This window comes from Hyalella azteca, unplaced genomic scaffold (assembly GCF_000764305.2).
Source record: "Hyalella azteca isolate HAZT.00-mixed unplaced genomic scaffold, Hazt_2.0.2 contig926, whole genome shotgun sequence".
NCBI lineage: Eukaryota > Metazoa > Arthropoda > Malacostraca > Amphipoda > Hyalellidae > Hyalella > Hyalella azteca.
The window spans coordinates 14,967-29,967 of NW_025931260.1; the positions used below are offsets into that span (position 1 = coordinate 14,967).

The window sequence follows — 15,001 nt, forward strand, 5'->3', positions numbered from 1 at the left end:
GGTTGTCGGCAGAAGCCTATTCGTACAGGTTTTCACTGTGAACACTTACATTATTATCCTATGTTCATTCTTGTGGCAGGTTGGAGCAGGTTGCCGCGCGGGCAAACCTGCTTCCACTGTGTACGTACCCTAAAGAACTATTCAAACTTACTCTTCATGGTCTTCCTTAAATTAAAACGGAACAGAATTTCTTATAGACTGCAATGCCGATGTTCACGAACTTATGACGAAACACCAATGAATAATGTCTAAAAATACACTTGAGAGAAAAGAACTCGAACTGCTTTCCCTCTGCGATTAGCGTACAATTTTCCTAACCAGTCTTGCGCAACAACAAAAAATGTTTAACAACTTTTCAGGCTCAAAAAGTTTTGAATAATGCCGTTGTTCTCTGTGCGAACAAAAATGTGCAAATATGCTATCCTCTACCCGTAATTTTTTTTAAAACATGTTTTCGTGTTGAAATCACTGCTGGGTTGATATGAGAGAGTACATGTACCTTATATACGGTCATTTTCGGAGCGTGCCCTTCTTAAGTGGTCTGCTCTGTCATGTCGATAAGAGGTGGACTTACCACGGCGATTCGTCGATAAGTTTACTGATAAGACAGTCTGTCGTTATGAACAATTGTATTTGCGATAATTATTGTATTTGTGGCTTTTTAATTGCATTTAAAAATAAATTTATGTTTTATGAAATAAAAACTCGTAGAAACATCGCAGGTGCGCAATATTGTGATGCTTGAATTTTTAGAAAGTTTTGTGAACATTTTGCATAATTATTAACCATCAAGGGCCCTAAATAAAGAAAGCGTCTTTGCTTAATGTGCATCATCATCTTCACTGAATGATAAAACTCATATTATAAAGAAATCTACAGACCAGTTTGGGGGAGAAAATCGTTGATTTGCAGCTAAGGTAAAATCAAAAAAAAATTCTATAAAATTAGTAAGTGAATAAATGGATACCAAAATTGTTGGTGTCAATAACAAACAAAAACAATAAGAAACAATCGAATGTAAAAAGTAGCTGAAGTGCTGTGGATTGTACTAATTTAAACATTTGATATCAACGAAGAGCTAAGCCAGTGGTTCCCAAAGTGGGCGATATCGCCCCCCTAGGGGCGGTGGAAAGATTTTGGGGGGCGGTAAGGAAGAAGAGAGCGGTAGGGGGGCGGTAGTCCGAAGTCGATGTCAGAAGTTCGAACTTATGTTTGACGATTTGTACACAACACATGCAGCACATGACTCCCAGCGATGGTTTTGTCACCCAGATCTGTTTTTTAACCTCTCCTGGGTTTACGTCTTGGACAAATTAACGGCCGGTCTCACGGACAATTTCCAAATTCAATGATCAAGGAATATCTCTCAAACTAATGAACTTAACTCCATGAAACTTAGTCCACGTATTCATTAGGACCTAACGATAATGTTTAGCTCGGGAAAATTGTTTGAATTTTGCCATCGTTTGTTTTTGCCATAGTTATATGGCAATACGGGCCGATATTCACAGTGATCAAGTAATTTCTTCAACACTACTGAACAGATTAGAACGAAATTTTGAATTTACAGTCCTAACTACCGAACGATAATGTTTAGCTCGTGAAAATTCTTTCGATTGTGCCTTTTCGTTCGCGAGTTTTTTGTTTCATTTAACCTACATTCGTGATTTAAACAGCAATACGCGTTTAAATTCGCAGTAATCAAGAAATTTTTCCAAACTGCTGAACAGATTTGAATGAAACTTGGTATTTAAAACCTAACCTCAGCAACGGCGATGTATGATTTTTTTCGTTTTGCCTTCGTTTGCGAGTTACAGTATATGGCTATACGTATACGGCTATAACTATACGGCTCTTGGTTGAACCGGCCGGTAGAAAAGCCGGTTGTTCCTCCTATATCTGTATAACTCGCGAACGAAACCAAATTGATAAAATTGTCACGAGCTAAACATCACCGTTGAGTGGTTAATTATATACCAAATGTCATTGAAATCTGTTCTGTGGTTTAGAAGAAATTTTTTGATCGCCGCGAATTCTGTAGTTTAGAAGAAATTTCTTGATCGCCGCGAATTTAAGTGACAAATTATACCCGGCGATACGGGCCGAATATAAGGAAGTGTGAAATCACGAATGAAGGTGAAATAAAAAAAAATTACGAGCTAAAAATCACCGTTAGTTTCTGATGAATACATGTTCGAAGTTTCATAGAGCTGCGTTCATTAGTTTCGAAGATATTACTTGATAATTGAATTTGGAGATTGGTCGTGAGACCGGCCACGAGTCCGGCCGTAAATTCGCCCGAGACGTCCTATATAGGTTTCTAGTGCTGAAACAGTTAAAACAGCTGAAAAACATATTGGTTCACTAAACGGGGCTCTATTTGTGAAATACACATTTGTGTTTAACCTTCCTCTTTTAAAATTGCAGCATACTAAATTTCAAGAAAGAGGCTGTGGGGGGCGCTAGGAATTCACTAGGGAGCCAAAGGGGGCGCTGGCCTGAAAAAGTTTGGGAACCACTGAGCTAAGCGAATAGCAAGCTGCTCGACAAATTCAGGTCAAAATTTTACTGGTACAATAATTTATTTAAAAGATTAACCAAATCCTTTTTTCGAGACCCATCGCCTGAATGTAGAATTTAGCATGTATTATGTATACGGCGGCAAGGGGGCCTCTGAGCAGGTGCTGAGTTTCCAGGGCGGCGCAGTATAATTAAGGGCTCCTCAAGAGGCCCCTTATCTTACCATGCAAGAATTAAAGCAACCTGCGCTCGCTGTGCCTGAAGAATAGGGCAGCCGTGAGTTGGAGGCTAGATATTTCAAATTACTTCCTAGCTTTTCCCCACGATAAATTCTTCATAAATATTATTCATGTGCATAACATTTGCGAGCACATGAATTTTCCATGTGCATTGCGAATGAATTACCTGCTAAAGGTTAGCCCCACCCCTTTAAAGCATCATAACACATCGAGTTTTGCGAGTTTTATTGTGCAAATGGTGGCAAACGAATCGACTTGGTCTCAGTAATCAAAATACAATAGACTGCAGTGAAAATGTAATTATTAACGGAGAAAATGAAAAACACATGTTTTGCACCGACGCACATGGTTAGCCCCACTTTGTACACTTTGACATTTCAGGCAAAACAAAACATACGTCAGCTGCAAAACTAAAGGTTATTTACCGATAAGCTCCCCATTGGCTTTGTAGACATCCAAACACCGCTTTTCCATGCCCTGAGGCAATTTACGAAAGGTAATTGGGGTCCAGATTGGACCAGGCGGCTTGAATGGCCAACTCGAGTTCTTCCAACGTGTCATACTGCTTCCCGCAGGCGTAGACGATCCCAGCCATGTACCCCCAGACGTTCTCAATGGGATTCAGGTCGGAAGACTTGGCTGGCCAGTCCATAACCCGGATTTTGGCATGCTTGAAGAAGGCCTTGGTCGTGCGCGCCGTGTGGATTGAGGCATTATCTTGTTGGAAGATGGCGCCGCGGCGAATTTGGTGGCGGATGACGGGAAGTAGATGATCCTCGAGCGTTTGGACATAGTCGTCCGCGCACTGGTTGCCTTCGAGGAAGACGAGATCGCTCGTCCCGTTTGCATGAAAGGTCCTCCGTACCATTACACTGCCCCCGCCATTTTAGCGGCTAAAAGCTGCCTTTGGATCATTCCCGCGGCAATGCCAACAGTACTTTAGACCATCTGGGCCATCCAAATTCCATTTCTTCTCATCAGAGAAGATGGTTTTGGCCCAGGTGTCATCACTAGTACTTGTATACTTTGTGCCCGCAGGCGACCCTGGCATGCTTGTGAGCCTCGGTCAATTGGGGGGCCTTGTTCATCTTCACGTATTGGAAGATGCCGGAGGACGCGAGGGTGCAAAAGACGGTGGACTTAGAGACATTGAGCTCCAACTTTTGGACTAGTTTGGGCGCGCTCAAGTCGCCGGGCGCCGCAACTCGGAAGAGGCGACGCGTGTCACGGGCCGACATCTTCTTGGGGCGGCCTTTGGTGTGCCGCTTTCCGTAGTTCACGCGGTCCTTGAGATAGTTGGAGATGGCTTTGCGGCTACACCCCACTTGCGCCTTTATTTGACGCAGGCTAGGAAGCTCGCCCTCAGGCAGCGCCATCAGGGCTTGAATGGCACCTTACTGAAACTCAGGTAGAGGCTTTCCCGCGCCCATTTCTTGCCTAGGTGAGCATAAGATCCGTGCACAACTACTACGCTATGAACGCACCCTTTGCAGCGAGTCTATACGCTGCGTCCTGTCCGAAAGAGCGCCAAACTTGCAAAGTGGGGCTAACCTTTTGCGTCGGGGCAAAAACACGGACCGCTTGATTTTTCCGCCAGTTATTAATTTTTTCACTAAATTTCACCTGCTATAGATTGCAGAGCGCAAGATAAATCGTTTGCCACCATTTGCACGTTAAAACTGGCAAAACTCGATGTGTTATGATGTTTTAAAGGGGTGGGGCTAAACTTTTGCGTCGGGCTGTATGTGCATTGCATGATCAATATCCCGTTTAGTTGTCCATGAATACAAAGATCAGTTATTCGCCTCGATGTAAATGTTGAGGATTTGAGAATTGATCTTGTGTATTTCATCAAGTTTAATATTGCTGAACAAGTATAATTATCGTTTATGAATAACAATACTTTAAAGCAATAATTATTATCTCCAATATATACTGTACCTCATAAAATATCATAATTTTAATGTCTTGAAAAATTTATGTAACAAGATCATTAGTATGAATACTGTTAATAAAGTGGGCGGCATAAACGGAAACAACCGATGACTCGATTGCATAACGAAATGATTTTCGATGACGATATCAGCGATCTAAATACAGGTTCTGACATATTATCGTAGTTTTTGATAACCGTCAGAAATCATCTAATTCTTTACGAGTTTCTAAGTCATAGAAATTCATGGATGAAAAAGTTTTTCAAAGACTTTATAGCTAAATAATCAACCTTAAGTAACTTTCACTAATATTATACTCTGTTGATTGTTTACAATTTTTCCTACAATTCATGAAGATGAAGCGTTAGTTTTTTCTCGCCGTGCGAATTCAAAGTATGCAAAGGTTTCACGTGGTCCGTCAATATTTGTTTTTTGAATCCTAATTCTCAGTTCTAAACCAACATGAAAATCTCTTGGCACTCGTGAACGGATTGCTTGTTATACTGAAGGAAGAGCAATAATGTATTTTTTAACACCAGATACATGAAGGCGCACTCTATATTATAGACGGGATCGAGTTTTGAATTATTCGCAGCGCCCTTTGAATTTGGTATCATTTAAAACAACGATATTGATTTCATATATGATCCATTTAGTAACCGCATGAACATGAATGAATTGATCATAACGCAACTTTTTCTTAAATAAATTTTAACTGATGAATGATTTATTGTAAACACTGCAGCATACTTACGAAAATCGAGCTACAGGAATACCTTGAGTTAATTCGAGACAAGAGAGAAATCGAACTGAACTCGATGACTAATATTTTCTGTGAACTATAAACAGATAAGAGGTTTAATTGGTCTACAAAATATGAGGGTTGTGAGTGCGAGTGTGTTGATGGTGTTGCTTGCGGCCACCCTCGCTGCCGCGGCGCCTAAAAAGTGAGTGAGATAAACAATTAACAATGATTACTGAGAGATCATTAATTTGGATAATATGTTTCATAATTGGTCACATCATGATTAATGGAGCATTGGAAAAAACACTTCAATGCAGCGCTAATGACGCTGGAATTTCGTTTCTAAAGATCAGTTGACAATAAATCTGAAACAATTCCCATGGATTATGTGAGTTTGAACAAGCTCTGGATTTTGTCATATTACAATTTTAGTGATACAAATGACTGTATTAGCTTAAGATTTCATGAGTATTGTCACAAATTGCACATAAAATCTTACATGTCAATAATTACAGGCAAGGATCAGACTACAAACCGCTCCCCACGGTCAAGAAAAGCATAAACGGCCGGGCTGCTGAAGTTTGTACTACTCCGGAATGCACATTGTAAGCAGCTGCCATCATATAGAAGCGCTCAACCTAACCGTTGATCCTTGCGATGATTTCTATACCAGTTTACTTGTGGAGGTTGGGAGGCCAAAAATCCAGTTCCAGATTCATCGTCCAGCTGGTCTCAATTCAGTGTTCTGGATGACCAACTGAGCAATGCCATTAGTAAAATCTTGGTTGAACCTGTCGGTGTACAATTAGAACCATCACCCATCAACCAAGCGAAATGGCTCTACGCCCAGTGCATCGACGAAGATGCCATCGAGTCTGCAGGGACAACTCCTTTGACAGTCATCCTGGCTGAAAACGGAGGATGGTCAGTGACCAGAGGAGCTTGGGTTTCTGCATTATTTAACTGGGAATTTACAGTGGTATACGGAATACGAAATTACGGCCATAGTGCATTGTTGGATGTCTGGGTCATCGCAGATGAGAAGTCAACACCTGAAACTGCTCTGTATTTAGACCAGACCAGCCTTGGCATGTTAAGATCTGCTTTGACCGACCAAAGCAACTTATACGAAGAACGTTTCAAAGCATACAAAGCTTACATAAAAACAACAGCTCAAAAAATCTCTGCTGATTTGGGTGAAACCGTCGCTGAAGCTGATTTGGATCAGCAAGATAGAAGAGACATTGAGAGAATGTATAACCCAATGACCATTGGTGATTTGGATGGTCTAATGACAGGATTTTCAGTCTCCTGGCTAGCTATGCTCAACTTCATGTTCGCGAATGTTGGGATTACTCCAGAAAGTTTGTCAACAATTATCGTTCAAGAGATTGAGTACATCCAAAAGATTGGAGATTTTTTAGCAGTCACCGATCAAACGGTTATTGCCAAATATTTACTGTTGAGGTTTGTGAAGAATGGATGTTCAACGAATGGATGGACGATGAAACTAAATTTCTGGCTTTCTGACGCCATCAGCAAGTTCATCGATTACTCAGATTGGTATGAAGAACCCTATGGTCTGGAAGATTACTATGTCCTCCTGACAGGATAGCCACCACTTCATCACATTTTGAAAACGTCAAAGCTGCCAGATAATTGCAAAGTCCACAACTGCACATTCCACTTGTTCACATGCCATCCGAATTTTGAGTTTTTGAGAACAATGGGCGGCCGACTTATAACTGGCCATTAATGTTATCGAAACGTGTTACTGCAGTAGTCTTTCTCACATCATACGGGCTTTTGCCTTTATCGCAAAAAATATAAACTTTTTCATAAACTGAATACACAGGTTGTGGTGGAGCAGTACAGAACTGGACGACCTGGGTGCTCCCACAGACAAGCAGCAATGGTTCATTTCCCCCACAACATTAACGCTTATGCTACGAGCCGGAGTTCAACTCCATCGCCTTCCCTGCCGGCATCTTACAGCCTGTTTTTACCGAGCCAGCAACCTGCAGGCCATAAACTACTGCGCTATTGGGCAGGTGTGTTAACTTCTATAAACTGAGACACTGCAGCGATGCCAACGTTTGAGTTTTAGTTAGGGAACGTTTATTAGACCTGCCAGCTTATATAAGTAAGTATTCTCTTGGTTATTTTGAACTGCAGAGTGGCAGCGAGCGTTAAATGGATCGTAATCCAAATTTATGCATGAATTGGTATTTCAGTGTAAAATCTACCACACTTGCATTATTGCTAAACATTGTCTTGCAGGTGATGGGCCACGAAATCACGCACGGCTTCGACGACCAAGGAAGCCAGAACGACATAGATGGTAACGCCATCCCGTGGTGGTCAAACACGACGCTGCAGGCGTTCAAGGAGAAGGCGCAGTGCGTCATAGATCAGTACGAGAGCTACACCGTGCCTGATATCGACTATCTACTTCCTGGGGCGCATGTCAATGGGATTAATTAATACGCAGGTTAGTTGGACATGTCTAGCATTATAGCAGATCCACGTCATTATAGCAGATGCGAATATCTAATATTGTAATGTTAGCAAGTGCATTTGCCCATTGCAGTATGCTATCAAGATGTGCATATCCGCGATACTTTAGTAGTACCCGGCAATGACAGCTGCTGTTGATGTTGAGACTGAGAGAGTCTCATTTAATGAGAATGAGACTTCTCATTACTTCTGCTCTTTTAGCAAAAAATTCAACTCGTGCGTGTATAGAAGTTTAATAAAAAATTTCTGAAAAATAACTTCAAATTTTCTCACAGTCATCTGCTGCTCTCATGGAGTCGAGCACATGCGCAATAGACATTCTACCACATTACCCAGGGAAGTGTTTGTAAGTCTACGTGTGCCAACATCGTATAGTAATATATCAATTATTGGGAACACTAGTTGCAATGAGTGCTGTTCGAGGTAGCATGAGTGTACCGTGGTTCCTTGTCTACTGAGTTATTCAGTGTTAATGCGCAGATTATAATTGAGCATTCCTCTTACCTTTATTGTCAACTGGCATATATATCATCTAGATTTAATAATAATAATTAAGTTATGTGCGGATATTCTTGATAAGCGTCTCGCCNGGCCTACGTGAGGCATACTTGGTCTATTTGAGGCATACTTGGCTTACGTGAGGCATACTTGGCCTCACGTAATCCGAATGTTTTTGCACAAAACAGCGATCATTCATATTAATCAAATCCCAAAACTTAGAGCGCAAGATTTTACTATTATAGAGCTTCGCTGAAAATATCAGCTGCGAGGTCGTAATTAATATCTTATTTTTTACGGTCATCCACACGGCCATGATGGCCGAAAAAAATTCTCAATATTCAAGATGAACTTGATAGTTTAGTACAGTATCTTCGGTGTTGAAGAAAAGGCCTGTCGCCGATTCATGTATTTTTCTTGATTAGTTCACAGATTTAAAAGACTGGCCTTTTGATTAAATCTTCTCTACGGACGGTAGGTTTAAAATCGTTTCTAGACTTTCAGTTGGTCCGTAGGGCACTAGGCATTTCCAGACTAAACATATGCTCCTTCAAGGCCTAGTCTAGTCTGTTCTTGAACGCGTTTATACTCGGAGCATCCACAATATCTTCAGAAAGGCTGTTCCACATGTCGGAAACTCGAAGCGAGAAAAGTGTCGTCGCATGGATGAGTTGCACCCCAGTTTTTTTAGTTTATAGCCGTAGCCCCTGGTGTTCTTGTTCCAAATTCTAGTATTCCTCCTGGGACCTTGTATACAAACCATGAGTATACTTGTATACTTCAATGAGGTCACCACGCAGGCAACGATAACAGAGACTGGGAAGCTTCATAATCTTCAATCTTTCTTCATAAGACTTGCCTTTAAGCCTGGAATTATCCTTGTTGCACGCCTTTGAACACTCTCGACAAAAATTTTTGTCCTTTTTAAGTTTCGGTGACCACACAGCGTTTCCAAACTCTAGGTTCGGGCGCACAATCGGGCCTGCTAGGTTCACAATTTATCAGTAAGTAAGTAGATATAAGTATGTGCTGCTTAGAAAAGGACATACCTGGCATGGCTTTAAAATGCCATGAAGAATTGTCTGCCCACATATATACATTTGACAGTTGCTACTCATTGGTGAATCATTCAAAATATGTTGGTCAACTTCCAAGATAACACCAATAATAATGACAAGTCCATAACAGCTAAAGTCCATATAATTGAATTGTGATTTGAAATTACTTTCCTGCGTCCATACTTGATTGTACGATTCATTTTTAATTTGCAAGAATATGCACCTGTTTTCTCATTTATTTATATTCCAGACTGCTTCTCAATGACAGATAATAACAGGAAGAATCACCGACATGTGGAACAGCCTCCCCAATGACATCGTTGGCGCTCCAACTATGAACGCGTTCAAGAACAGACTAGATAAAGCTATGGAAAAATATATGTTCAGATTTGAAATGCCCAGCACCATATCGAACCCGGTGGAAGTCTAGTAGCTACTTGAAGCTATCGTCAGTCATGAAAATATCCAGTCAAATGAAACGATATTAGATCTTCTGTGAACAAGGCACGAAAAGGAAAAGAATCGGCGACAGGCCACATATATCAGGCCTACACTGCAGCGCCGAGATCACTATGTTATGTTATGTAGGCATATAGCAGTCGAGGTCGACTGTACAATGCAATCAGAATAAGTATGACGAGGAAGGCTAATTTGAATAAACGGAAAGAAATTTAGCGGAAATGTTGCGGTATCCCACTTTCTTATTCTCTGATCGATATTAGTAACTCGGCTCCTAATTTTTCTATATTATTTTACTTTATCCTCTATTTCTTGTCGTGGTTACTCATTTGCCATCCTGATTCCTCAATTGATATTTATTTTTGAATTCTTCGCACCGCATTCATTCCTACTTACTGAGCAGGGTGAGAACACCGCTGACAACGGCGGCCTACGTGAGGCATACTTGGCCCACGTGAGACATACTTGACCTACGTGGGGCATACTTGGCCTACGTGACGCATACTTGGCCTACGTGAGGCATACTTGGTCTATTTGAGGCATACTTGCCTACGTGAGACATACTTGACCTACGTGGGGCATACTTGGTCTATTAGAGGCATACTTGGCCTACGTGAGGCATACTTGGTCTATTTGAGGCATACTTGGCCTACGTGAGACATACTTGACTTACGTGGGGCATACTTGGTCTACGTGAGGCATACTTGGCCTACGTGAGACATACTTGACCTACGTGGGGCATACTTAGCCTACGTGACGCATACTTGGCCTACGTGAGGCATACTTGGTCTATTTGAGGCATACTTGGCCTACGTGAGGCATACTTGGAACAGCATTTGTAAATAAGTTTGCCGCGTTAAATACACGTAAAACGAATTTTCCATCAGACTCAGCAAACACTAACAACGGCTACTGGTTAGGCGCTACCAACTCAACTGGTACGCACGTCTGGCAGTGGAGCGACGGCTCAGCAGTGCAAATGGGCGCTCCGTTCTGGGCTTACGTGAGTGACGAATTGTGTCATTCGAATTCAGGATAATCAATACGATGAAAAATAATACATATAGAATTTAATTCGGGCTACGTTTACTACAGTTTAAGCATTTTGAAAATTTTCTTAAAAAAAAACAGAATTTAACGGGCCGCATGCCTGAGGCCAGCATTTCCTAACTTTGCCTTTGGTTTACTTTCTCTTCCGTGAGCAAGCAGGCTAGAGACACAGTCATCTCTAAGGCTAAATTTTTACTGCATAAAAAAGTGCATAATCCACGTAAATCCACAAACACTACCTCAAAGAACTCGCTCTTAAGTAGGCAGAAACGCATCTGACCTAACCTACTTAATTACGCGTTAGCCCAATTTTCCACCTTAAACAAACCTGACCAAACCTAACCTCATCAGCTGCGGAAAGTGGCAAGGCGAGTCAAGTCCACAGGCAGGTGTTTTTGTAAATTCTCATGCTTTCTCAGAATGCTCCATCGAAAGGTATATTCGAACCCAGTGGCGGGAGGACAGAGGACTGTGCAGGGATCTATTCCTCTCGGGACTGGGCGGTCCATGACATATCTTGTAACATCAACTTTAATCCTGTGTGCTCGAGAAATCCGGTGAATGGTGAGGAATTCTGTTTGAATATCATTCAACACGAAGAAAGTAGCATTTTCTACTTGCATATCCATCCAGCTACTAAATGTGTAGAAAGTAGCAGTAACACATTAATTAATTAATGCAGTTTTACATCATATTAATCATTTCCTCGCAGGCCTATGCGCACATCCATTTGTTTTGGTGGGCACGCAATGCGTTCACGTAATTCTCACGAAACACACCTGGAGAGACGCGCGCACTCAGTGTGGATTGGTCGGTGGTGACTTGGTCATTCTAGATGACTACGACAAGTACAGAAAGCTGTTCCTCTACTTCCAGCAGCGTAAAGGTGACAAAATACATGGCAAATTCAATTTTAATTGATAAATTTTGATAACATAAATATTAGAGTTTTTTTAATTTTATCTGACTTTAACAATAAAGGTTGAATTAGAGATTACAAGAAGAAGGATCTGTTAATGTAAGGGACCCTTTTTTAAATTAAATTGTTTCTATTTTCCTACATCTTACAGCCCTGAATGGCTTGGGGTATAAGATGTCGCATCAATAAGTTGTTTCTAAAAAAATATGAACATATTAAGAGTATGTATCATGCCATGCTTCAAAATTGCTCAGATTTATAATTCATGATGTTATTTCAGAGGCACTGTTTTTTTCTTGCCTTTGAAAGATTGGAATCTAAGCGTACTGTGGATTGGCGGCTCAGACTTAGCCATGCAGGGACAATGGCGCTGGGTTGACGGTTCGAAGATGGCCATGGGGCTGCCATACTGGGGGACGGTGAGAGATATTATCATATTTAACAATAGTGAAATAAACTAAACATGGCGCTCAATAATCGACGGAATAATTACTTCAACTATTTTTCAAATATCTTGAACGTTGTCAATGCTAATCAAGTATAATGTATTGGTACTGAGAGTTGCCCTTAAGGCCACTGTTAAATTCTATTGTAAATTGTAAGAATTTCGGTGTTCAAACGCTTGTTGTTAAATCGTTCATATGCTTGTCATTTAAAAAACCATATATCATTTAAAATCAAATCACATATCGCTCCGCATATCAAAAATTAAATACATGTCTCTAGGAAAATTTTTTGAACAAAAGAAGCGCCGCCACATATAGGTACTGAACATGCGTGAGAGTCAAACTTGAGATATCGGAGACATTCAAGATTTTGGTGCTTGACCAAACTTAAGGACATTTATGCTCTAAAAGTTCTCCGTGAGCATGAAGTCCTCCGCTATCATGAAGTTCTCCGTGATCATATGAAGTCCTTTGTAATCATGAAGTTCTCCATGATCATGAAGTCCTCCGTGATCACGAGTTCTCCGTGATCACGAAGTTCTCCGTGATCACGAAGCCCTCCGGGATCATGAAGTTCTCCGTTATCACGGAGTTCTCCGTGATCACGAAGCGTTATCCACGGTGCAGCCTCCGTCAAAAACTCGCACTTGTTTGAACTCGGGCTCCTCCTGCGACCATTGCTTGTTCATCTTTGTAGTCCACGACAGTTAGCTTAATTTTCATTTGGTTACCTTTTAAATAACATGAAATAGTGTGAATTTACTTGGATGTTCTTTGTTTCTATCATTCTTGTGTCATTCCCAATTTTAGCAAACAAATAATCAAGACTCAAGACAATAAGTTGTTTCAATACAGAATATTCAGTGTGGAAAAGTTTTTTGAAAATTAAAACTTTTTTCACCAAGTTTGCGTGGAAAAAATGCGGCTTACTTGATTAAAGCCTCCGTTAGTGTGATAGAAGTTTATCTATTTAAAAATATTTTTCAGTTTTATTAATTCAGTAACTTGCCTATTTTCAACCGTTGTTTCCTATCATTGTCAACCATATATAAGGTCACACGTTGAAACTTAACTATTTACTTTCATTAGACTGCTGTTGGACATCTAGAACCCGACAACCCTGGCGTGGAGAACTGCCTGGAGCTCAGTTCCGTGTGGATGTACAGGTTCTCCAACACGCTGTGCTCCAACACGCGACGGGTGATCTGCGAGGCGCAGCCCCTCTAGATCTGCGAGGCGCAGCCCCTCTAGATCTGCGAAGCGCAGCCCCTCTAGATCTGGGAGGCGCAGCCCCTCTAGACCTGCGAGGCACAGCCCCTCTAGATCTGCGAGGCGCAGCCCCTCTAGATCTGGGAGGCGCAGCCCCTCTAGACCTGCGAGGCACAGCCCCTCTAGATCTGCGAGGCACAGCTTTTTCAGATCTACGAGACATAGCCCTTCTAGAGGAATACTTATCATTTAAAAATGCTGCAAACTCCCTGAAGAACGCACCATGCATAAGAACACACTATAATAACACACCATAAGGACACACCATAAGAAAAAACATAAGAACACACCATAAGAACACACCATTAACATACATGGAAAAGAATCAGGTTCATACTAATGCCTTAATTAACCGGTTCTTTTAAACCACTAATATTTCCCGAAAAGATTAATCATTCTACATATAAAATAACAATCACAGTTGAAATTTTGACTGGGGTTCAGTTTTTTGGCTGTTTCTGGCTAAGGAAAATCTCGAAGTATTTAAAATAAAGTGCATTTTATGGTCGGAACTGCAGAAAAATTGAACTGGTGAAATGCAATTGAAGTAACATGGGACAATGTATTCGTCCACGACACTATGATGTGCTAAATAGAAATGATGAAATGCCTCAAAACCTCAATTATTGGAACAGTATCTAGGGACTGAGCTTTTCAGGTCTCAATATTCGAAGGATTCGATTGTATGGTGGCCATAGAAATGAATGAAAATATTAAATAATCATTGCTGTAGGAATGTAAGTTTATAATAATACCGTATTACTACCTTTGTCTTTGCCTGGAGTACAATTAAGTTTGGATTGTGAATTTAGCACTACTGTTTTTTGTTATGAATAACTGAGATTTTACTTCGCTTTCGCTGCATTCAAGAATTTAATTACAAGTCCTAGAATTTATCGCTAATTTGAAAAAAGTTATTTCTGATACAGTCTGGCCTGCATACATCGATTTCTTGCATCCTGGTTGTGTTTACGCATAATTATTTTCATCAGTGTTTTGTGCTTGTGCCATTACTCAATTCTCCTGCTTCGCTCAGTTAAACTATTATCATTATTCTTTTAATTTATTACATACTCGGTTTAAATCGCGGCCACCGCGCCGATGATCTTGAATAACGACTTCTAAAGGATGTAATGCCGGCGAATCTCCCCGGACTTCGCCGCTCTCTTAGCTCGACTCCTAAAGTGACCGATAGCTTATAGCTAGGTAATCCAGTAACTGAAGGAATATTAATTTCTGGGGAAGAAATTTATTAGAAGTGGCATTAGATGCCATTCAGAGGTTTGACTTAGATAAAATGTGCAATGAAAAGTAATAGGTTGGCTCAACTCAGCTAATTTGGTAAAT

General features: G+C 40.9%; 1 protein-coding gene across 1 annotated transcript; it reads left to right on the forward strand.

Annotated features, from left to right (window-relative positions):
- Positions 1–6,034: 6,034 nt before the first annotated feature.
- On the forward strand, positions 6,035–14,978 carry LOC108673471 (neprilysin-11). The gene is given in 13 exon segments (XM_018161311.2): positions 6,035–6,103; positions 6,106–6,362; positions 6,447–6,783; positions 7,294–7,383; positions 7,386–7,434; positions 7,437–7,489; positions 7,719–7,925; positions 10,374–10,424; positions 10,818–10,973; positions 11,440–11,584; positions 11,733–11,906; positions 12,249–12,358; positions 13,475–14,978. Coding segments are annotated over 13 exon segments (1,836 nt in total). The 3' UTR covers positions 13,613–14,978.
- Positions 14,979–15,001: the final 23 nt, after the last annotated feature.